This window comes from Talaromyces proteolyticus (assembly GCF_021365285.1).
Source record: "Talaromyces proteolyticus strain PMI_201 chromosome Unknown BGW36scaffold_4, whole genome shotgun sequence".
In the NCBI taxonomy this organism is placed as follows: Eukaryota; Fungi; Ascomycota; class Eurotiomycetes; order Eurotiales; family Trichocomaceae; genus Talaromyces; species Talaromyces proteolyticus.
The window spans coordinates 2,311,189-2,334,792 of NW_025764280.1; the positions used below are offsets into that span (position 1 = coordinate 2,311,189).

Sequence of the window (23,604 nt, forward strand, 5' to 3'; positions counted from 1 at the left end):
TCCCTTTCCCCTCGGAGGTAGAATAAATCTTCAACCCTGCATGTTGCGCAATTTGTTTTCTGCCTGCCTTTGTACCATACCCGGGGATTGTGTCTAGCATCTCGAAAGGCCATTCGCAGGTATTATAGCATTAAAATGGGCGAAATAGCCATAACGGGAAGCAGCAAGCCAACCGCCATCTCGCTTCCCAGCTCAGAACAGTTCTGTCTTGACAGTGAACAAGGCGAGACATATCAGATCCAAATATCTTGGCCATTGCATTGGCAGAATGGTCGCGCATCTGATCACGGGCCACTTCCCATTATGTAAGTGACAGTCTAGTAACTAACTAGTTGTCTCAAGACGTGCTCGCTAACCTGTTACGCCTAGATACATTGTAGATGGGAATGCGCTGTTCTTGACTGCAACTGAGACAGCCTGGCGTCGCGCGGCATCTTCACATTTCGCTGGCGGGGGCATCATTGTTAGCATCGGATACCCATTAACCGGAAAATTATACGACGCACGAAGACGTAGTCTAGATCTGACGCCGCCGACAGCCGCCCCGATTCCTGGGTATGGAGGCGCAGACATATTCATAGACTTTATCGACAAATGCGTTCGACCCGCGGTCAAAGCCCGATTCCCCCATTTGCGTGTGTCCAGAGAAGCGCTCTATGGACATTCCTATGGGGGACTGTTTGCCCTCCACGTATTGTTTACACGACCTCATCTATTCGACTGTTATTTGGCTGGTAGTCCGTCGATTTGGTGGAATAGCCGGTGCATCTTACACGAAGCAAAGACATTCATCGAAGAGAAGGAAAAGCCTATGGATGAGAAGACGCCGTCGCTGATGGTTTTCTGGGGTGCCTTCGAGCAAAACCCGCCTCAGTGGGACAACGAACCGCTCGACCACTATGAAGGAAGAAAGCAGATCGCGTCAGATTTGCGAATGGCTGGCAATGCCATCGATCTTTGTACGATACTAAAAGGTAGCAAACGCTTGCGTACCATCATAGATTATGAGTATGATAGTGAGGAACATACTAGTGTCATGCCATGCTCGATTAGTCGGAGCTTGACCATGTTCTTTGAAGATTGGCCCCTGCATCAAGCATGGAAGAAGGGCGAGACCATGGAAACTGCAGCCATCCGATAATTATTTTTGCTTTTCTTTTCCTTCCGTTTTGCTGTTTAAAAAGATTTGCATCTTTATACGTAATAGGGGTTGCAAGCGCTATTCAAAGGAAAATTAGTCCCCAATTTTTTTTGGTGACATGAGCTTAAGAGACGAAAGAAATAACTGAGACATTGTTGTTGTTGTTAATAACGTCAACAACAACAACCATAATAATAATGCGAATAGTTAAAAATACCCTCATTTGCCCCACTTGTCCCCTTGTAGAAGGTATTTTTCGGAAGTTCCTTCCTAGCGGCGTAAAAGGGGGGCAGGCGTCGCCCACTTCCGAGGAATAACCCCAGAGGTGCCACTGTCGACATTAGGAAAAATAGGGGGGAAATAGTCCCTGCCCTTATACTAGTACCATCATCTAACGATTGGAATTCCTATTCGTAAAATATATAGTACGATTCCCACGGATCTATAGATGTTTTATTTTCTGCTGGGATTTGTAGTGGACATCTAAAAAGTTGGTATAATTAGCTAGTGAGAACCGATCATTTACTCCTATTGATAGTATTGCGTTGTCCAATGATAGTCGTAAGGAGCAGAATCTTAGATCGGGAGAAAATAATTTTTGCGAAATAAACACTGAAAAGCGCTCACACAACTCCACTAGCACGCTAGGACGACCGCGACCGAACTTCGTCTAAGCCAGCCGCAATCTAATCTTATCCATCTAAACTGATGCGGTACGTAACACCTCTGGCTACATAGATACGAAGAGCCTTTACCTAACATCGGCCTAGTCTAACCGCATGACGTAGGGATCAACCAGTGTCAGAAATGGTTTCAAATAAATATGTCTACCGCAATAAGAGCAAATTAATTACCGGCACCCATAAGGTGATCCCTTTTGGTATAGTGGTTTTACGGCGGAGGTAATATACTCATCCTTCAATCCAGATCGGTCAGCATCTTACGGAAGGAGTGGAAACAGCAAGTAATATTAAGCATTCTGTAGCTATCGAGTGCAGGCAAGACCAACATAGCTAGCCATGATGCTCATCATCGGGGGTTAACTAGTTTGACCGAGCATTTAGAGGACTGGGGGCCAGATGGTGTCTGGGATTATTTTCTTATTATAAAAAGAAGAAGAAAGGAGACAGAAGCAGCATACACAATCATAGAGCAATTGTACGAAAAATTGTCTATAACTACAACATATCGAGCTGAAACATTTTTCCCGCCATGATGATCAAGAATCAATCGGCTTTGAGTACCACACGTCTCAAGCTGGTTCCTCTTGGACCCGAGCACCGTGAGTTCACTATGCAATTAGACATGAATCCAGAAGTCATGAAATACGTTGCCTTTGGTAGGCCGTTTACCAGGGAAGAGGCCATCCAAGTGCACGACTGGCTTCTAAATTCCGCAACATCCATACCCGGTCTCGGAACCTGGGTCGGTTTCGCAAATGGCGAATTTGTGGGCTGGTGGATACTGGCTGCTATCCCTAGCAAGGAAAATCCTGAAATCTTCATCGCCAACAAAACCGAGTACGGCTTCCGACTCCTTCCGAAGTTCTGGGGTCAAGGATACGCAAAGGAGGGTGCGCGAGAAATGGTCCGACATGCCTTCCAGGATCTTGGCATGACAGAGGTGATTGGTGAGACTATGGCCATCAACCAGGCTTGTCGGGCGGTTATGGCTGCCTGTGGCTTGAAGCACGTGAACACCTTTTTCAATAAATACGACACACCCCCTCCAGGAATTGAGGAGGGCGAAGTGCGCTATTCCATCGCCAAGGAGGAATGGTTGGCGCTTGGTTCTTAGCCTCACTAGCCTCTGCAGGACTGCCAATAATACGTATTTCCTTGTACAAGGTTCGAGTCTACTGCTCATTTTGGGGCAAAATTATCCTGGGTAGCTGAAAAATGTCCGCTTCTGTGCCCTCTGTGGATAGTATTTGAATATCCAACTCGTCTGAACATCTAATCTAATCTAATCTAATCCGATCATCCATTTCAAATTAGGTAACATATACAACAACCAACTGAGTTTCCCCTGCCCGATTACTCTAGATAGCTAAAGGAATTATTGAGTTTTTACTGTGCACGGATAATTTCCTCGTCGAATAATAGCTAATGAAATTCTGGCTGCCACAAATATGCGTAATCGGGAACGCCAGTTGTATACATCGGCTGTCTGTGTGTTGTGTTGGACTCTGGCAATAGACAGCATATAGAGAGCTCTCGTCACCACCACCCCTAACAAACACGTGGTGGCGCGTTTACCGGATTATATTGAGATCCTGGCACACCATTAGATACACTTTGGTTCCGCTCTCGTCGGAGAGCCATGCTTGATTGGCCGTCAGAGGACGCGCTTTGCACAAACACGGCTTCTAAATGTCGCACGTATTAGTGTAACAGGCTAGTTGTAATTATCGCTTCAAGTAACCCAGTGCCATCCATGTCTCCGAACGCGGCATTCAACTTGATCCATTCTTTAGTGGCTCATGTCTTTTTTTGTTTTTTCTTTTTTGTGATTCTTTCTCATTTCACTGCGAAAAACGGCCGTCAGGCCCCGCAGTGTAGGCTCTAGACATAATAGACCGGAATCACCTCTGCCGTAATCAGATATTTATTCGATCTCTCGCGCTTGCTATCAATCTCTCATTTGTTCGGAACGTGTATTCCTCTACCGTGAGAGCAACAATGGCAATCGTGCAAAAATTCCACACAATTGTTGGCGGAAAGTCCGTCGACGACTTTGAAATCGACCAAAACCCTCGGCAAGCGAATGCAGACGACAAGGAAGCCGGGCCTGCTCCCGTTAATGATTTATCTATCAATGAAGAGGCCAAACCGGCTGAGAATGCGCAAGCCGGTGCCCAAAAAATCGAGGCTGTGACTATAACCTGGAAAAGGTCGTCGATGTATACGATTTTGGTTCTGTCAGTCTTCTTTGCCCCTCTGCTGAATACGCTGCTGCAATGGAGTTGTGCGACTGACTTTAATCCTTTCCAACAGCATCTGGTTCCTCACATTAGTCAACAACTTCAAATCTTCTATTGTACTTAGCTTGACTCCCTATGCTACGAGCTCTTTCTATGGCCATTCCTTGTTGACTGTCATCACCATCGTGGCAAATGCGATGACGGCTGCGGTTTATATTCCCATGGCCAAGGTGCTAGATCTTTGGGGTCGTGCGGAAGGCTTCCTCGTAATGCTTGTGTTCTGTCTTCTGGGTTTGATTATGTTGGCTTCATCTCATAATCTCCCTACTTACTGTGCTGGAGAGGTAAGATACCACCTGACATAACAACGCTGCCATCATTGCAATTGTCTCTGATAGCCATATCAATGTTAGGTCTTCTATTCAGTCGGTTTCGGAGGTCTTGCTTACAGTTGGGATGTGCTCGCAACCGATGTGACCAATTTGAGAAATCGAGGTTTGGCATTTGCTTTCACCTCATCTCCGGCTTTGATCTCAGCATTCGGTGGATCCAAGGCCGCCGAAGCGTTCTTGAACAATGTCAACTGGCGATGGGGCTATGGAATTTGGGCAATTATATTGCCATTTTTTGCCCTGCCCATCTACCTCTTGCTAGCCTACAATCTGAACAAGGCCAAGAAAAATGGTATCCTTGTAAGGGAAAAGGAGAACCGAAAGTTCAACCTGCAGACAATTTGGTGGGTTATTACAGAATTTGATCGTGAGTAATGACCAACAGGCTCTTCCAGAAAGGGACACAAAGAAAGCAGCCTCTACAGATTGCTAATTACTCTTCTTGAAACTAACAGTTCCTGGAGTTGTTCTTTTCGCTGGTGGCTTTGTCGTGTTCCTTCTCCCTTTCACTCTGGCAGCCACCGCGCCTCACGGTTGGCAGACGGGTTATATTATTGCAATGATTGTGGTCGGTCTAATAGTCATCATCATTTTTGGGTTTTATGAGACTTTCTTAGCCCCTGTGCCATTCCTGAACTATAAATTCCTAACTGACCGGACTGTTCTCGGTGCATGTCTTCTGGATATGACTTATCAAATCTCCTACTACTGCTACGCCAGCTACCTCTCATCCTTTTTGCAGGTAGTGTACGAGCTGGACGTGGCTACAGCTGGATACGTCTCAAACACATTCAGTGTGGTCTCCTTCGTCTTCTTGTTCCTGACCGGCTGGCTCATCCGCGTAACCGGTCGATTCAAGTGGATTCTGTGGTTCTGTGTTCCACTGTACATCTTCGGACTTGGATTGATGATTCATTTCCGGCAACCTGGAGGATATATTGGATACATTGTCATGTGTGAGATCTTTTTCTCCGTTGCTGGCAGTATATTCATCCTTTGCGTACAACTGGCAGTTCTCGCTGCTGTTGATCATCAACATGTTGCTGCCGTGCTTTCATTGCTATTCGTTATGGGCAGTATTGGTGATGCGGTCGGCAGTGCCATCTGTGGGGCCATCTGGACAAACACATTTTTGAAAGAACTTGAAAGAAAGCTGCCAGAATCCGCTTTGCCCAATTTGTCTCTCATCTACGAAAGTCTCCCCGAGCAGCTCAGCTTCCCGGTTGGAAGTCCCACGCGTGACGCAATCGTGAGTGCCTACGGCTACGCACAGGTAAGAATGCTTGCTGCCGGTACGGCCTTCATGGTTCTGGGTTTTATCTGGGTTGGTATGATGAAAGACATTAATGTTAAGAACAAGACACAGACTAGGGGTAATGTTCTTTAAGGGACTAAAATTCCGTCGAGTAAAAGGGATGCTAGGGTAGTCCATTTAATATAGAGATGGGCGTAATTTAAAACCTAGCCTTTCTTTGGCTTTTGTGTATTACCGAATAAGATGGTAACCCGACTCCTCTGGAAATGCGTGTCTTTTGTATTTAATCATCACTCACTTCCAAGTTTCGCTTATATACAAATGGAATGTAATACATACTCCTAACAGTACCGTAGCTCTAAGCATCAATATTTCCACCACAAAACATAATAAGTGAACACATCGTTCTGTGTTTGTCGACTTAGGCGTATATCTGTATTTTGCAGCACCTCTGGATTTCATTTTATAAAAATTGTGAATATTTCAACTATTATATTCAGAAATAGTTCAGATGCTACATAGATGCCCGACGGAATAGACTTTAGTTGTGTTAGTTAACGTAACCCACCACTGAACAGATCACTCAGCCAGCTATACATTACCCAACGCAGAGTTTCTCAGTATGCGAAGTAAATATTCTGACGCTCTACAACACCATATAATATTAGATATTTATAACATTTATAAAGTAGCAGTAAATCAGCATAGAGATTAGTAGATTAATTATTAACTTACTACTAATATTTTCTAATATTTTATTCTAATATTTATATTTAATTAAATAATAAGGGCCTTTGGTATATTTAATTTTTAAAAAGAGATTAAGATTGTTTTAATTTTAAAAAAACAGCTCCTACGTCGGTTTCACTTCTCAATGGCCGACACAACAAACCCGTAGAAATCCTTTAAAGCAGGCTTTTTCAACCAGACCAACCTTAACGTTCGCATTACTCAGCGAGGGAGCTGATAATTCAATTATTAAGTATGTGGTCAGAAGGAACGCTAATCTAGGGCAAACATGAAGTCAAACCTATGGCTGTTTAGAATAAACCCTAAATCTGGTGAAAGTATAAAGTTAAACAGATGACGTGGCTTTGCCTGGTCAGAAGGGACGCTAAATCTCAAAGGTGAAGGCAAATTTAATTGCGCTGATCAGGATAAACTTTAAATCTGGTGAAAAGTGAAATTATGCACACAACATGGATCTAGTTGGTCAGAAAGGGCTATATCAGGGCAAAAATGAAATCAAACTTAATTTCAAAGGATTTTCATCACTGTAGAACATAGAACATTTCACGAAAAGGAGTATAGAATGACATGATCGCCCCTAATACTACAGCTAGAACATATATAAAACATTCAGAAGTTAATTTTGCATGCAAAATCCAGTCCCCAGGACATCATACCGTGGACTCTCCGGTGTAATCTGTCTCCCTTGCCGACATTTCCTCGCTGGCCCCTCATATCCTTTGATAGGAGAGCAGCTAAAACAGCATCGATGTCGTGAAAACTTGCAGTTTCACCCATAATTATATACCAGGTACAGTTCCATAGATTGAATTCAACGATGACGGTGGCTATGATGTCCAAAGCAATTAAGACGGCGGGATCCACAATACCATTAACGCCATCTCTATACTCGTCTTGTCAGATTCAGATGGATTCTTCAAGTTGTTCTGTAACTCGCCCGTAATAACTGTCAACAATGGGCGGGACAAGAAAAGTCAGAAGCAAAAAAGCAACCCACCATAGTATTGGAGCCCGATGCATTACAATCTATTTTTGAATTACCGTCTTCCCAGCATAGAGATTGGACGACTTGGACTATGGTCAGAAGAATAAACGAGTTTTGACAATGAACATTAATATTTTACTCAAACACGAATCCTGAACTTTTTCAGTCAATCTTTCAACAATCTACTGTGTTAAAATTCTCATTCTGCTTCATTATCGATGCCTCAGTAATTATCAGTTGATTGTAATCTATAGTCACGGCCTCATCTTTCTCGTATAACATTGACAAGGTGCAGCTGTCCTGGGCGTGTATGCCACGATCATCGACGACATCATTATTCATTTTAATGTTCACTTTGGCGCTTCTCACCTACCATCCGATAGGAGCTCGGCCCGTTATTTTTTCAATTAAAGGAGGGACGTTGATGAATGAAAAACGAGCATATATTTTTACAGTTAAATTTCATGTAAATATAAGACTGTACTGTACATTCACGACTCAGAAGTAAGTAAAGCCCAATACATGCCTTTTATCGGGCCATCCTTAGCTAAAACTCTCGCGGAATGTCACAGCAGGGTAGAGTATAGTACGTTCTACGTATCGAGAACGTACTGCGCCCCATCTCGTGTTCTTCCTGGGTTGAGAAAGAGGGAGCGCTAGCGTTGATTAGTCGTAGTCCTATTTATCGTCTCCGTCGCGGCTAGTCTAGTTTCCTACCTTTGAGCCGTCTGTCCTATCGGATGGTACGCCCCAAATGAGGAAATCGCGGGGTGGCGCACAATGAATGACTTCGTGATGTGATCATGCAGAGGACAGGGCTAAATGAAACAAAGTCCCATCGTAATCAACTGTAATCCGAGCCGAGATGACTAACGCAAAGTTTGTAATTGAGTTTCATTTGAATTGTGACCAGTATTCCGAACACTGAAATGAACCGGCGGGCGTATGATAGCCGGTACCCGATTCAGATCTGGAGGGCTGACTATTTGATTTCGAGGTGCTGTCATCCTAACCTCCAATACACATACTCAATAGCACTTTTGAAGATCTCAACAAATAAATATTTTTCAGAAAAAACACTGACCCAAAACGATGTATACTTTAGCCTTAATAAGATTACGTCCGAAATTATCTGAAACATCAAATTACGACAGAATCCAGTGTTTCTACAGTGTCTGTAATTTCGACACACCCTCGCTTGCAGAATACTTGGACTGCTTACACGTGGAATAAGGAGAATTGCTTGTTCCAGGCCTGTGATGTTGTTATACAATTGCTCTTCAGATCAGGTGAGTGTACAATCACACTGAGTAAGGAAGTTTCTGATTCTTGGGAGGTGCAGCATGGTGAATATTTACCTGGGTTTTATAAAGCGGTCTCTTCAGCAACTTCGTGTCTAAGCTATCCGTCGACAGTGACGTTTGTACAAAGTTTGTGACTCCACAGTCGAGCATCAGGTGACTCTGATTGGATTAAAATTCTTTACTCAAAGAGTTTAAGTGTCGCTTCGAACTAGCTGTTGGTTTGAATTGACTAATCCCATGGGGATCAGTTTAGTGCCAAGACTTCCCCGCACCCCTTTTCAGCCCAGTGCTTTTCAAGGCTTTATCAGTTGAGCTCGTCCGGTCAACGAGGGTGACGGCTAGAACACCGAATGGAAATGATGGCCTTTGGTAATCTAGATAGAAAACGACGATCCGCATTGGCATGCCTTAACTGCCGAAAGAAGAAAACCCGATGTGATATTATATCAAAAGGAGCAACACCTTGCTCGCGTTGTCGTATCAATCGCGAGGAATGCCTGGTTGCAGAGAGCAGACGGGGAAGGTAAAGTCATATGATCTGTAACTTTCCATTTTTCCAAGCTAACTGATTATACTATGATTGCAGAAAACGGGGCGAGGGCTTTCGCGAGAATACAGATTGGCCGGAAGTACCGACCCCGGCCCCAACCTCTCAAAATCTATTCTTGGGCCAAGAACCCTTGACTGAAGGCCACTATCCGCAACCAACTTTAGAAGATGAAAGGAGCACAATGGCAGTATCTGTAAATCAGATGGGCAATTACTCTAATGGTATGGTGGTATTTTATGTCAGATTCCGAACTCTTTGATATCGAGCTTATCGCTCTCAGAATCAATTCATGTCCCACCGACGATTCAACCTACCGAGAGCGCTGCAAGCGAAGACTCCAATAATTTTTTACCGGCTTATATTCAACCATTTCCCTCCGATTGGCCACCTTATGATGTTGAATTCTTGAAGCGGAAAGGAGCCTTCACATTACCTAGTGATGAGCTCCGCAACGCTCTCATTGATAGCTATATATCCTGGGTGCACAGTTCTTGCCCAGTCATTGAATTGCATGAGCTCTTATCCCAGGTGCTACATTGCGATGGCTCCAAGGGAAGAGTAAGCTTGATGGTGTTATATGCTGTTATGTTTTCGGCAGTCGCCTTTGTGCCGTTTAAGTTTCTTCGCCGTGCAGGTTATGCCGTACGACAATCTGCTCGGGAGCTCTTTTATTTTCGCGTCAAGGTACGTATTCTAGGACATGCTGTTTGACGGGTATCGATTTCGTGAGCTGATTTACAAGCCTAGTTATTATACGATTTTCGGTACGAAGAGGACCGCATCCGTACAATACAAGCTTTGTTATTAGTGTCTTACTGGCAAGACAAACATGATGCCCTACAGAATCATTGGTATTGGGTTGCTCTGGCGAATGCCATTGGCCGCACCATTTCTCTGCATCGCGACCCCGGTGAGCAGTTGTCCCCGCAGGCGGCGGGCTTGCGAAGGAGATTAGGCTGGACATGTTTCGCACGAGACCGGGTTCTTTCGATTGGTCTGAGACAAACGCCTTCCATACTACTGAAACAATTCACTCTGCGGCCGCTGGAAGTATCGGATTTCAATATTCAACCCTTCTCATCGGAAATACTAGAGACGTTCGGACAGTCGAAACTACTCATAGATCAATCTAGCCAAATTGCTCTAGCCGAGATGTATATTGCCCAAATACAGTTGGCTGTCATTTTAGACCAAGTGTTTGATGAGCAATACACAACTCAGATACTTCGACCTTGTGCGACGAACGAGCTGACTACGGCGCTCATTGAGCGGGACTACGACAATGCTATCGAGAAACATGTATCCACACTCCAAAATTGGCTTTCACAGCTGCCAGAGTCTTGCCAGTATCGTCCCACACCAACGCCCTTTTTGAAAACAGTCGACAAGATTGTATTACTCCACCGAGCTTTTCTTAATATGTTCTACCATACCGTTCATTTGGCTCTTTTTCAACCACAGCTCCACAAGAAAGAAGTTTCTGAAGCTGCCTTACACCAAGTGCGTTTGTCATCGGTTATGATTACTCGTGTAGTAGAGGAATTGCAAAACCACGGTGCATTGCGCTTTCTACAATCAGCAGCCGTCTCGATGCTTGTACGTGCGGCTGTCAGTCATTTGTATGAGTATTCAATGATGAGCGAGGCGCAACGGGATCACAGTCTCCGCCGGTTTCTGGACTGTGTCAGCTATGTGACACAGCTGAAAGACATTCACATGTATGCGGGTTTCTCTTCGTCATTTCTCTGTTACTCAGCTGGCAAACTCGGTATTTCGAGCCAGTTGTTGGCTGACTCTCTGTCATTTGACTACGGGATATGGGAGGACGTGCATACTCCTGAACGGTTCTTTAAGAGGCCAACAACAGAACGTAGTGCCACCAGTAGCCATAAAGTGGACCCCCAAGCTCAGCAATCGTCAGAAAACGGCCAGAATACGTCACTAGCAACTGCAAGTCCAATCAATATGTTCGATGGATCTTCCGGAGCTCATCCGATAGACGAAGAAACTATAATGGAAAATTTCGACAGGAATACAAATACCATCTACAGTCAAGTCTTACCATCTCAGTCTGGGAGATGGTTCAATGACATCGAAACATGCTCAGATCCGACATATTTGGCATCTTTGGATGCCTGGTTTAGGGATTGTTTCGAATCGCTAATTCAGGAGGATTGATTTCTATTCCATTAACCAAACAATTCTTTCCGTCCATTCTAGCACCCAATATGAACTTGATGCAATTCTTTAGTTGAGATGACCGTACCCATATTTCGTCACCTGTATTTTGAAAACAAAACCATTTTGGAAAAAAGGCATACAGAGCTGTCGGCATATCTGTGTAATAACAAATGTGGAATGGACGAATATTTATTGAAGTCAGTGGCGATGTAAGAATACATTCACTCTCCTTTGAACCTGCCTAGTGAAAGTTAATGTCTGTTTCGCTTCGTTCTCAGTAAATTCAAAGACGTTCAACTTATGAAGCTCAGAGCCTTGTACCAGCAACTTTGAAGTGGTTTGTCGACGAAGTAACCGCAAAGTTCGTACTGTTCAACCTGTTTTGAAGAGTTGCGTACAAGTATTTAAATTACGATAGCCCAGATGATAAACAGATTGCCAGGTGCGCAAGCTAGAGAAGCTTAATCCCTGCAAGAAAGACTCACTATACTAGTTGCCTTGTATACAACACGGAAAGTTAAAACAGTCAAGCATACAGACCTCTTTGCCACCAACGACACCTCGCACTCGCAGCTGGATCTCGCATCTCAAAAATATTATCTAAATCTATATTCAAAACAGTTGTATTTTCTCCATGCAATGGGAAACTTGGCCCAATTTTCGATACTGGATGTCCCGTTTTCGCGAAGCTCGTGATGTAATCCTGTAGAATCAAAGCAACGGTGTCGTTTAAAACGGCAGGGTTAGGACCGTTATAGAACGTGTATGGGAGGTCCTCTGCATGAACCCCAGGTGGTATGCTAAATCGATATGCATAGGTATGGTTTCCGAAAGCACGATTGACGTAGTCGGTATTGCATTGAAAACTGAAATCGGACAGAGTTAACGCACCTCTGCCAATTCCATCCATGTACCCATAGCTGCCATTGAAAATGGGTGGGTATAATTCATCTGATATATACTGTCGAATAGATTCGGCGAGATTTGGTGGCAAGTTTTCAGTTAAATATAACTCGTATCCACTGGCATTCAGTGCCTCGGGGGTAATGAATAAGAGACCTTCATCCGAGTTTGAGCCTACCATTATTCTCAGACTGTTGTGGAACCGGCCATTCATCAGTAGCTGACCTGGTAACGCAGGGACAAAATCACCATCAACAGCTGGTCCGAAGGTGAAATCCCCGTAATACGAAAATTCGCCAATGTGATAAGCATTTCCGGATATTAATTCCCCTGAAGGTAAAGTTCTAGCCTCCTCAACTGAGGTCACATTCAGAATGTCAAGCATCCGTTTGAATGTGCGGTCCTGGCGCTCTCTATCAGGAAGAGGCAGGAATCCGGGACTCTGGAGCAAAGCTTGTTGAAAAGGTAACTTGCCCCTGGATCCCCCGTAGGCCGTGATCTGATGAAGAATAGATCCGCCACCGGCAGATTCTCCAAATACTGTTACTCTTGCACGGTCTCCACCAAAGAGATGAATATACTTTTGTACCCATTCCAAGGCCATTTGCTGGTCAAGTAAACCGGCATTAGGATTTCCGTCCTTCTCGAATTCCGGACCTGCCAGCCAGCCAAAAGCACCGAGCTTGCAGAGACGAGGATACATAAGCATTATGTTCAATACAAATCAAAATCAGACTTACCCTATAGTTAAATGCCACGAAAATCACACCGTCATTGCCATCATTCATACTTCGTCTGATAAGCCCAGGAGCCCCAGTCTGCGTCGTCTTATCTCCAAAGGTATATCCGCCGCCGTAGATCCAGACCAGAACCGGGGCCTTTCTCTGGTCAACCTGCTTACGGATGGACGTTTGTTCCAGAACCATCTTCGGAACCAAGATATCTAGAAACAGGCAATCTTCTGTCGTTCTTGGGTCTAAAGGCGTCGGAATATATGGATAACTAGACAGATTTCTCGAGCCATTGAATGATATTCCTGATAGGTAATCCGGCACGAAGGCACCTTCAAGAGTAAACCATTTAGGATAAGCTTGTGGACAAACTCTTCCAATCGATGCATCTTGAATAACAGAACGGTTTGTTAAAGGCAGATGAGGCGCACGAAATCGTCGATTCCCAGTAGGTGGCGCAGCGTATCGAATGTTGCTGAAATTGTAAAATGCGCCAGTTTCCTTACCGTGCGATGTGAGATTCTTGGAAGGTAAACCACGTTTGGGATGAAATTCTTTCACTTACATTGAAATACGATGCTCTATAGATTTCATAGCCTAGGTCAACAGTTGGCATCTCTTCGACACTTATGGAACAAGATAGGTGGCATAGGATAAGTCCCACCAGGGCCACGACCATTTTTTGAGCCATGTTACAAACAGTGATGAGTCGTGAACTGATCAAGCTCACCTTTAGTGACCCATTTTGGAATTATTTTCTATGAAATATACATTGGGTCTATATGGTTGGGCTATTTCTGTGTGATACGGGCGGAAACAGTAACCGAAACAGACTCTCCCAAATCAAGGTTCGTCTAATTGTATTTTTACTATAACGAAGTCCTCAATCTACGTCAGGGGTCTGTGAGTAGCATTACGCCCATCCGGCCAGGTCAAGCCGAACCATAACCGATACCATGAGATACAGCGTATTCTGACCGGTCATCCGGCAATGAGATTCGTCGACGGCAGTCGAGGCTAGTGATTGATTATATTGCGTTCATATAATTAGACTATACACTATGGCTGCTTGCATTCTCCTAACTAAAGAGCAAAAGCGGATTGAGAGTCAAAAGCACACGCCTGTTATTTGATTGACATCAGATACGTCACATCTTCAACATGAAGAATTTCATGGAAAATGGATGGTTCTACTCACGTAGACAAATTCTTCATTATCTGAAGACACGTCCATCAAGTCTGAAGCCCCCAAAGGTTTTTAATATATTGTCATGTCAAGTATTTCGAAAGCGGCTAACTAGGTAACAGACAAAACTCGATAACCCGATTCATGTCTTAGGGCAATTGAATCGTCATCAATGGCTTATGTTTTCTTGTGGATTTATTGCATGGGTTTGGGATGCGTTTGACTAGTCAGTCTGTCAATGTCTGTGATTTCTTCGTTAACTGACAGTTTTCTGTCCCAGTTTTTCGGTCTCGTAAGCTTTGTGCCTTTTTCCGGTTGCCTTATACTGCATTCTTATCATTTGTTATCTAGTCTAACCCTGACCGATATCGCAAACGATTTCGGAGTTGATTACTCAGATGTTTCATGGGTCTGTGATCTCTCCTTTTCTAGTTTAAGGAACACGGCGCTCATTGTCTATTCAGGGAATGACCATCACGCTTATGTTACGTTCCGTTGACGCCCTTATATTCGGCACCATTGCCGATCGCTATGGTCGGAAGTGGCCCATGATCATCAATCTCTGTTTCTTCATTGTGCTGGAACTAGCGTCAGGGTTCTGTCAGAATCTTTCACAGTTCCTTGCCGTTAGGTCGCTTTATGGCATTGCTATGGGAGGTAAATAATGCTAACTAGACTCATCAAACTTAGCTATGTCACTTGCTAATTAGGGATAAAAATAGGAATGTTTGGTCCTGCAGCAAGCACTGCTCTTGAAGAATTACCGTATGACGCGAGAGGAATCCTGTCTGGACTGTTCCAGAACGGCTACTCCACGGGATACCTCCTGGTCGCCATATTCTATCGAGCTCTGGTGCCTACGACCAGGCATGGCTGGAGGAGCCTATTTTGGTTCGCATCTGGCCCACCAATATTTATTATCGCCTTCCGGCTTTGGCTACCTGAAACAAATCATTTTCAAGTCCTACAAGGGGAGAGAAAGGCAAGAGTTGAACTCCTAAATTTATCAACAAACGAAGACATTGTATCTTCATCCCCCAGAAAACGGAAAGAAATGATCGTCTTTCTCAAAGATGCTGCAAAATCTGTCGGTGAAAATTGGGTCTTACTTATCTACATGGTGATTCTTATGACCGGTTTCAATTCATGTTCTCACGGCAGCCAAGATTTCTATCCCACGTACCTAAAGGCGCAGGTTGGATTGGGGCCGACAGATGTTACTGTCATTTCGGTGGTAGGTCAGATTGGATCTATCTGCGGAGGGACAGTCATAGGATTCGTTAGCACATTTTCTGGCCGACGCCTCGCCATGTTGACTGCTTGTGTATTTGGTGGTTCTCTGGTGCCAGCGTACATCATCCCGCGTAATATGGGTCTCGTCGCTTCTGCATTTTTTGAGCAGTTTTTTGTGGGAGGTGTATGGGGGCCAATCCCGATTCACTTGATGGAACTTGCTCCTCCATATCTCCGTACTACCGTCATAGGTCTTACTTATCAGCTGGGTAATCTTGCATCTTCCGCATCGGCGACGATTCAAGCGGTGATTGGGGAGCGATTTCCGCTTCCGCTATCCTCAACTGGAGAGAAAACATTTGATTATGGCAAAGTCATTGCAATATTCATGGGAGCCGTGTGGGTATATGTGTTTATCTTCTTATTTTTAGGACCTGAAATGTCACAGGAAGAGAGAGAGCAAGAAACCGAGGCGGTGCGGGACTTGGAAGCCAAGCGACGAGAAGGAGCTGATCTGGCCCAAATCGGCGCAGACTTGGCTGGGGGAGGTAACAAGGATATGTTTTCTATACAGGTTCATCTTGAGAACGTGACAGTCGCAGTGGGTGAGATATAATACTATTGTTGTTGATCTCCGACGAGTCCATTTGATCTGCCTCAGGATGCAAGTATTGAAACTATTGTGCAAAATCTTGAAATATACTGTTACCTACTAAAAGATATTATTCAAGGTGTGAAGCCATTTCTAAATTTACACTTTACAAGTTTAACAAGTTATATTCTACATAGTTTGTGGTCTTAAAATACTTTCAGTGTAGCCGCGTAAGTTCGGGTAGCTAGAAACGATAGTTCCGAGTACAATGTCAACTTGTTTTATCGGGAATAGTTCTAACTAGCTGGGTAACACAAGCAAGGTGGTTGTACAATTTTAGTCATGGGCGGCAGATTTCAAGTAGCAACTGCTATAATCCGTAGCAGTGATTCAAGATCTTCAGAGCTTCAACTAATTAGGGTTGAGATTGCAGATCTGAAATATGAAGTTAGAAATCAGATCCACCTTCGAGTTGTACCAGTACGGTTCCAGCTATTGTTTGGAATGTCTATGCTGCCAAATTCGCCTGCGATTTCCATGTTGCCTTTCGCTGACAAAAGTTCAATAGACGCGGCATACGGTAACTTTACAGTGATATTATTTTTTGTCGTCCCTCAACGCTTGATCACTCTTTCACCGTTTTAATCGGAACAAAACAGATCAAGTCACCGAAGAACTCCAACATGACTGATTCGAAGCTGCCCTGTTTTGTGGTGGGAGGCTATGTGGCCTTGGGTATTTTTCATCGAGCCTTTATTAGCCGGAATCGAATGCCTATCCCCCTCTTCTCCCACATTGAATCTGCCCCTTTTGGTTTCTACGAGGATCTTGATTTGTGACAACTCTAGCAAGACGAACTCCCGCCTTTTTCGATAGGTTGTATAGCGGCAGTTGTTGAAACAAGCTTTGTTCATGATGAGATCCAAAAGCTCATGCTGAAAGACCTGGCCTGTGGGAAACCTATCCCACGTTTGCCAGATGCGTGTTAAGACATGCTCACCATTTCGGAGCACAACAACTTAGGCGAACCCGGGTATGTCTTTTGGCCCTCGGATGTAGCCGTCAATCTACCTTTGCAGTCGAGAGTGGCATGGTTTCTCATTCCGCTGGCACCAAACAACACTGGTACCAGGATGCGATCCACGGTTTTGTTAGGATTCTGTAGGGAGAGGGGAATAGCTTGTTGGTGTTGTATATTTTTACAGTAATAACCAGAATAACTTTGTGTAAAGATCGCGTAGACAATACTTGAATAAGCTTGCATGATAGAAAAGTCTTCATGTTCAATGCTAAAAAGATTTCGAGCTGAGTGGCGTCTGCATATACTAAACTCGGAGAAGCCATATTACATGTCGGTATTTGAACACCGAAAATATTGAAATTACGTTCAGCCGATAGGTCCGGAGCGGCTGGTAAATGTTGGTTCATGAGCCAAGAGCCCGAATAAGATCTACTTCTAGCCCGATCTAAAATTTCTAGCTGAGAATTTTCCAGTAGACACCACCACAAGGCTCGCAAGGCTGGAAGAGCCCGGTTCTTGCTTGAAGGGGTATTGACGGGTGAATTCATAAAATAACGACTCACAGCATTGCCAATCCTTGAATTTATTCCCTTCCTTGTTATCAATCCTCCACATGGCTCCATATGGTGCTCAAAGCAAAGCTACAGCTATCTAACCCCTGGACTTAGAATCTCATTTCTGGATCTATCCTCTTTGATTTTCGTCTCATTCCGTAGGACTTGAATGAGACATCTTGATATTTTCCACTCTACTTGCTCCTTCATGACGCTTATCTTTGTTAAGGTTTACGCCGCATGAGAGCTAGTTGTTGGTTGATCCACTGGGAAGCCTGTGTGTTGTAGGTGTGAGGGTACTCCATGTGGATCATAATGTTATTGCCACTGGCGCAGAAAGGGTCCCCGGTGTTACAGTATGAATGGATGACACTAGCGCAGGCATTGCAGGCTCCTGCTGGTCGAGCATATATCTAAAATGCACGGTGAGTATACAGTAACCTAGGAATACTGGCTCTTTAAATTGTCACACTCAGCCCATTCGTGGTCGCTGTTCCCTCATCCCATGACTCGCCTGCGACATGGCCAGGATCACCATGTCCGACGACAGCTGCAACTATATTCCGTCGTCAGCGACAGAATTCGTTACGGGTACGAAGAAATCAATATCGCCAACATACTATTCTTCCCTTGCGAAGTAGTAATAGTTGGGCTGCCAGTGCTGCCATTTGCCGCATTTCCAGAGCTGCAAAGAGCGTCTAGGATAATCTGTGCGCCCTGCGAGTAGCCTATAAGCATGAGAGTTGTATTAGAGCATGAAGCATATTCTGTGAATTCATTCGTGTCTGCTGTGATACCCGTCCACACATCGTCTATATATATAGGAAATGATCCCCCTGGGTAGTTAATTGCCTCTTGAGTGGTTCCTGAACTTTCATTGATGACTAGTTGCGCTAGAGATCCTATAGAGCCGTCTCCAGGATACTCACCAGTCCTCACGCGTGCAACAAATAGGTGGATAGGAGCACAGCTCGTCTGTCTCTTCTCAGGAACGGAAGCCAACGAGTATGCAGTGACCATGACAACAGTCAAGAGGCTAGCTGCAGCAGAATTGCATTTTCCCATAAAGACCCGCGAGGGAAGTGATTTATAGTTGCTAGAATGCTTAACTCGAAGCTTCGAGTTCGACGTACTCTCCATACCGTGGACTGGCAGTACCAGCCTTCTTATATTTTTGGTCTCTGCCATATTTTCCTTATCCAACGCCAACCCAAATAAAGACATCCGCAAACTTGCCCTAGATTTTTCCCCCGAAGCACTGGGTAGGTGTTTCATACTAAGCCGGGTTCGGCTGAAGCTAATGTAACAAGAAACGGCTATGGTATGATAGCCGGTATCCGATACACATCACTTGTGGCTATATAGAGTTTCATACTTGGTCTATTGTAACGATCTTCATGTGGAGGGATAATATAACCTTGGTTCTAAGCTTTAATGATCATAAACGGTGACTCGGTTACAGTGTAAACGGTACAGTATAAACTTCACTGTAACAGCTTCAATTTCTCGAAGTGGCAGCGTCATCCTAATTAGGGAAAGGACTGGAAATCTAGAGTTTCTTGGTACAGCATTGGTGCTCTTGGATCCATGCAACTAAGTCCACTTTGCAAGTCTCTTTCTCTGACAGGCTAATCACGGACATGGCGAATAAGGAGCGTTTAAATCTCGAGAGGCTTAGTTTACTTCGTCAGCTGAGGTCGATTGAGGCTTGTTCCTTCTCGCTCGAGGATTAGCAGGCTATACTATGTTCAAGGCAACCAATTAGAACTAAAGCGTCATTGCACTGAAATTTCAAATTTAAGAGAAAGGATTATTACTACCCAGTTAGGTACGAATTATAACAGATTCATGCTTCATAGCTGATGGGCCTGACAGAGTAGGATAGAACCATGCGCTTGTCTCCGTGTAGAAGAGTTTCCCAAGAGTCTTTGGAATACACCTTTATCGAATTTCAGCTTTGCGACAACCATGTATGCCAATTGAGATGGCCTTATATTACATACGACCCGCGTTTTGTCTCCTTTCCCACCTCTCGAAACTATCATCTACAGAATCAGAAATTAACTGCTGGGAGATAGCAAGGGGATTAACCGTTGAGTCTGAGACTCGATAAATGGGACAGGTCAATTTCTTTTGCCGTCGTTAGGAGGTGGACGGTTAACTAAAGTATACAATTTGTCAAAGTAGGATGATTGTCTTCGGGTTCTGTTTCCATAACTGCGGATCATATCCTCAAGTGAAGCAGTTGGGACTAGACTGTACTAAGGTCGGGAGAATGGAGGCCAGAAAGGGCGCAACGCCGGGGCACAGATACCAATCCATATCTCACATCAATAATCACTGGTAAACCATATATTGGATCGCGGTGCGCAAGAAAAGTAAATGCTAGACACTCACAATGCCTAATCCCAGCTATACAGTAGAGGTGATAAAATGCCGCCTCTGTGTGCCAGCTGAGATCGAAATCGAAATCTTTGAAAAAACCATCCATATAAATAGTGCAATATACTCACGTCGCAACAACAACAAGCTCCAGAGCGAAAATACGAATGATAATAATACGCTATCTTAGAAGTACTAATTCATGATTTCACGTATTAGTAATCTCAATCTACGGTGATTAGAACTATATAAGGGGGCTAGGATGGCTCTAAGCAAGGACTTAAGTGCCTTGGAACATCAACAAGTATGCGAACACAATTGCTAGACCAGGACAATGGCCGTGGCCAAGCAATATTTCAATATTCGGATACCCGCTGTGAGGCCAGGGTCAAGGGGGGGTAGGAAGAACCATGACAATACGATCCGAATCCAAGTAGATGAGAACGCGAATAACATCATGGAGTTAAGATTGAACCCCATTCCATCGTTAATCAACGGAAGAATGATATCCCAGAGATGTCAATTCCGGCCCAGACACTCAATTCAGATACACTAAAATATGCACATAGGAATTTGTAATAGACTCTCAGCTCAAATTGCCATGCAACTAGACTTCAAGGCCATGTACATAGTATGTCATTTGAAGCCACTTTTACAGGTCCCGATACTAACCGCCTCCTATCACTTAGACTGGCGCGGGTACTACGAGCCAACATTAATCTGCTCGAAGGCTTCACATCCAAAGGGCAGGCCCTGGTCCCTTGCTAGTTAGTGATTCCTACTAGCGTGCTAGTGCATCCAAATTGATACGGATAGCTAAAAATGGACTCTATATTTTCTCAATAAATATGCTTTAAAACTCTGAAGATCTTGGTCCTATATTAAAAGCTTATAATTATAAGCTTTTACTGTATTAAATAAAGCTACAAATAAATTTATGTAAAATCTTCTAAATAGTAGATCTTTATTTCAATCTAATTATCTTTATGATTTACAAAGAAAAATTCTTACATCAAAATATAAGAATTTAATAACGTATTCAGAATCTTATATATAAAATATTAATGACCCTATAGAGTTAGTTATGCATTACATTACGAATGTATAGAGAGCCACTGACTTTATAAAGATTGTCATTGACACGTAGCATTGTGATATAATATAACTCAAAATATGATTCTTGAGGGTAGACTGCAAAGTTCTGTACAAAGTTCTGTAGACTACCAGGTTCCTATGAGTACATATATACTGGGATTGACTAATTCTGTTTACGGTGCAAACCCAGACATAAAAGTAATATATCGCACCTTCTTACACAATTTGAGTACCGTTATGCGAATGCTACATTATGTCTGTTGGCTGTACGGCTTGATGATACTGCTGTATGGAACCATCGGCTTACGCAGTTCTAGATAGCCTAAGCCTCCCGACATACCAGATGACTTCGGCTCTATAATGTCTCACTGGTGGTTCGTATAGTTGGTTCGGCAGTAGTGGGGCTGGATGACATCTCCACCAGGGCAATGGCCTTACTCTTGCCCATCCTTGCAAATACATGTAAGTTACAGAGATAGTGCAAGGCGAGCGCTAAAGTGCATGCAGAACAGACAACTCAACAAAGAGGGGACATGAGAGGATTCTAGATAAACCAGAGTATATTGTCTAGTGTGGGGGCAAGTCTGTGTATGATTAGTCTATTATATACATTAATAGCGCATCCATATCCCTCATCTAAGCGGCTGCCTCAGAGCCCTTAGTGCGCTTATAGTACCAAACAGCACCCTTGCTATGCGCGCAGGACGTGTCACTACCCACACTATCAGCATCAACAGGCTTATACTTCAAATCCTGGGGCCGGCCATGGGCATGGAAATAATACCAGACCTCATCCAAGACGGTTCGCCCGTTGTCCTGGGAGCCTTTTCCGGCTGCGGTCTCATTGAAGCGGGGACCAGTGCAGCCCAGGTATGGCACCGCGCCAGAAGCCTGGGTCAACGTCCATTGAATTTCGTCGAGGGTGTATGCGGTCTTGTTCGACGGAGTAATTCCAGCTGCGGAGAGCCAGTCGTAGGTTGGATGGCGCAGGAAATAAGTGATTGCGGTCTCGAAGAAGTTGACGACGTCGGAGTGCGGTTGCGCGTCTGGGCCGAAGCAGGGGGTGTCAAAGGTCGAGTAGCAGGTGGCGTGTTTGGAGAACTCGTGGGCCCATAGATTCTTGCTTGGGGCGCCTTGGTTAATCCAGTACTTGCTCATCCAGGCCAGCAGATCGAATTTGCCGAAGGGGTGCAGGAAGGTGTCGATTGAGGGACCAGTGTAAGGTGGAACGCGGGTTCCTGAGTAGGTGGAGATGTTAGCATGTTTTCGATCAAAGTGATGTGAGTTCAACTCACCGTTTGCGGTGCCTGTGGTGGTGTTGGGAGAAGGGGCCGGGTCGTATTGACGGTTCAAGTCGCAGTACTGCGTGTACGAGCCATTGCAGAAATCGGGCCAGAGGCCGTGGAGAGTCCAACTGTTGGCGGGCAGAACCTGGCCCTCGGATTCGAGGCCGGTGTAGGTATTCCAGAACTGGGTGCTCAGGAACAAACCACCAAAGGTCTCGGAGCAGCAGGTATCAACGAGGCCGGGATGAGCTTTGGCAGAGCACGACCACACGGGTTCCTCTAGAGAAGTATGTTGGTGTCAGGAAGTGTGTTGGTATCAGCCAATTGATCGTTGGGATAATTAAAACATACGTAAAGCACATGTGTGGTTCAGGTTGCTCTCGCCGTATAGCGACGCCGAGACGACGCTACAAAGGGCGGCCACAGCAGAAAGCGAAGCAATGCGAGGCATTTTCAGGCCAGGAAGATTCGACGACTCAATTGTCCCTGAACTTCGCTCGGAGTCGCCCGAGATTTTTGAAGTATTTAAATAATTGTCATGAAGGCGCAACACGTGCGCTGACAACCAGCTGCCCGGAGCCGCCAAGCTATGTAACATCAGCCCGCGCCGCCCATTGGCTGAAGCATATCGGGTTTGTCCAGATCTGGCAAGAGATAACACTAGCGCGGATCTGTACTGCAACGATGATGCCATGTGCGCCGTTCATTGGCTGAGGCAGTGGATTATCGGACCCTCTGCACGACTGGCCAATCATGATGCTTTCTGCTCGGTTCTGGAAGAGTGCCAGATGCATCGTTCTTACCTCTCTTCTTCTCGTCTTTTCTCATTCCATTTCTCTCCAGTCTGTTCTGTTCGTTGCTGATAGATCTTCTTGCAATGCGGTGATAGCTTATATGCGTTCCTGCCTGAAGATGTATCGTTTCGTGAAGATTCGGCCGTCAGAGCCTCGATCAATATTAAGATGAGCACGACTCGGAATGCGTCCGATCGTATCCAGCAAGATGCATCAAATATCAATTGAAGTGTGCGAGAGTGCTCACCAAACCAGCGGGGCTGAAAGCTGCTTTATTCGGTCACAATATCCGTATCGACGGATTGACGGATTGCAGATTGACAGCATGTCGACCCCGCATAGTCAT

The 23,604-nt window shown here is 44.6% G+C and overlaps 8 protein-coding genes across 8 annotated transcripts; 5 read left to right on the forward strand and 3 right to left on the reverse strand.

Moving 5' to 3' along the window:
- Positions 1 to 135: 135 nt before the first annotated feature.
- BGW36DRAFT_425710 (putative siderophore esterase) lies at positions 136 to 1,141 on the forward strand (the record flags this gene model as incomplete). The annotated part of the gene is made up of 2 exons (XM_046220149.1): positions 136 to 305; positions 370 to 1,141. The coding sequence occupies 2 exons, from the start codon at positions 136 to 138 to the stop codon at positions 1,139 to 1,141; spliced, it is 942 nt and encodes a 313-aa protein (XP_046074614.1).
- A 1,161-nt stretch (positions 1,142 to 2,302) lies between these two features.
- On the forward strand, positions 2,303 to 2,938 carry BGW36DRAFT_447775 (putative acetyltransferase, GNAT family; the record flags this gene model as incomplete). The annotated part of the gene is made up of 1 exon (XM_046221735.1): positions 2,303 to 2,938. The coding sequence occupies exon 1, from the start codon at positions 2,354 to 2,356 to the stop codon at positions 2,936 to 2,938; it is 585 nt and encodes a 194-aa protein (XP_046074615.1). The 5' UTR covers positions 2,303 to 2,353.
- An 884-nt stretch (positions 2,939 to 3,822) lies between these two features.
- On the forward strand, positions 3,823 to 5,843 carry BGW36DRAFT_425712 (siderochrome-iron transporter MirB; the record flags this gene model as incomplete). Its single annotated transcript, XM_046220150.1, has 4 exons — positions 3,823 to 4,061; positions 4,138 to 4,408; positions 4,478 to 4,823; positions 4,912 to 5,843. The coding sequence occupies 4 exons, from the start codon at positions 3,823 to 3,825 to the stop codon at positions 5,841 to 5,843; spliced, it is 1,788 nt and encodes a 595-aa protein (XP_046074616.1).
- A 3,796-nt stretch (positions 5,844 to 9,639) lies between these two features.
- On the forward strand, positions 9,640 to 11,478 carry BGW36DRAFT_292438 (fungal-specific transcription factor domain-containing protein; the record flags this gene model as incomplete). Its single annotated transcript, XM_046210914.1, has 2 exons — positions 9,640 to 9,984; positions 10,048 to 11,478. Coding segments are annotated over 2 exons (1,776 nt in total), but the record flags the coding sequence as incomplete, so codon positions are not given.
- Positions 11,479 to 11,720: 242 nt separating this feature from the next.
- On the reverse strand, positions 11,721 to 13,806 carry BGW36DRAFT_447779 (Alpha/Beta hydrolase protein; the record flags this gene model as incomplete). Its single annotated transcript, XM_046221736.1, has 3 exons — positions 11,721 to 13,066; positions 13,125 to 13,616; positions 13,681 to 13,806. 3 exons carry the CDS (start codon positions 13,804 to 13,806, stop codon positions 12,008 to 12,010), a joined length of 1,677 nt encoding a protein of 558 aa, XP_046074618.1. The 3' UTR covers positions 11,721 to 12,007.
- A 470-nt stretch (positions 13,807 to 14,276) lies between these two features.
- Positions 14,277 to 16,150, forward strand: BGW36DRAFT_459999 (carboxylic acid transporter; the record flags this gene model as incomplete). The annotated part of the gene is made up of 6 exons (XM_046222076.1): positions 14,277 to 14,369; positions 14,424 to 14,527; positions 14,582 to 14,593; positions 14,653 to 14,710; positions 14,766 to 14,958; positions 15,024 to 16,150. The coding sequence occupies 6 exons, from the start codon at positions 14,277 to 14,279 to the stop codon at positions 16,148 to 16,150; spliced, it is 1,587 nt and encodes a 528-aa protein (XP_046074619.1).
- Positions 16,151 to 17,925: 1,775 nt separating this feature from the next.
- On the reverse strand, positions 17,926 to 18,889 carry BGW36DRAFT_425716 (cutinase-domain-containing protein; the record flags this gene model as incomplete). Its single annotated transcript, XM_046220151.1, has 3 exons — positions 17,926 to 18,114; positions 18,172 to 18,257; positions 18,322 to 18,889. 3 exons carry the CDS (start codon positions 18,887 to 18,889, stop codon positions 17,926 to 17,928), a joined length of 843 nt encoding a protein of 280 aa, XP_046074620.1.
- A 2,925-nt stretch (positions 18,890 to 21,814) lies between these two features.
- BGW36DRAFT_293035 (ribonuclease T2-like protein) lies at positions 21,815 to 22,696 on the reverse strand (the record flags this gene model as incomplete). Its single annotated transcript, XM_046210958.1, has 2 exons — positions 21,815 to 22,416; positions 22,474 to 22,696. Coding segments are annotated over 2 exons (825 nt in total), but the record flags the coding sequence as incomplete, so codon positions are not given.
- Between the last annotated feature and the right edge of the window lie 908 nt (positions 22,697 to 23,604).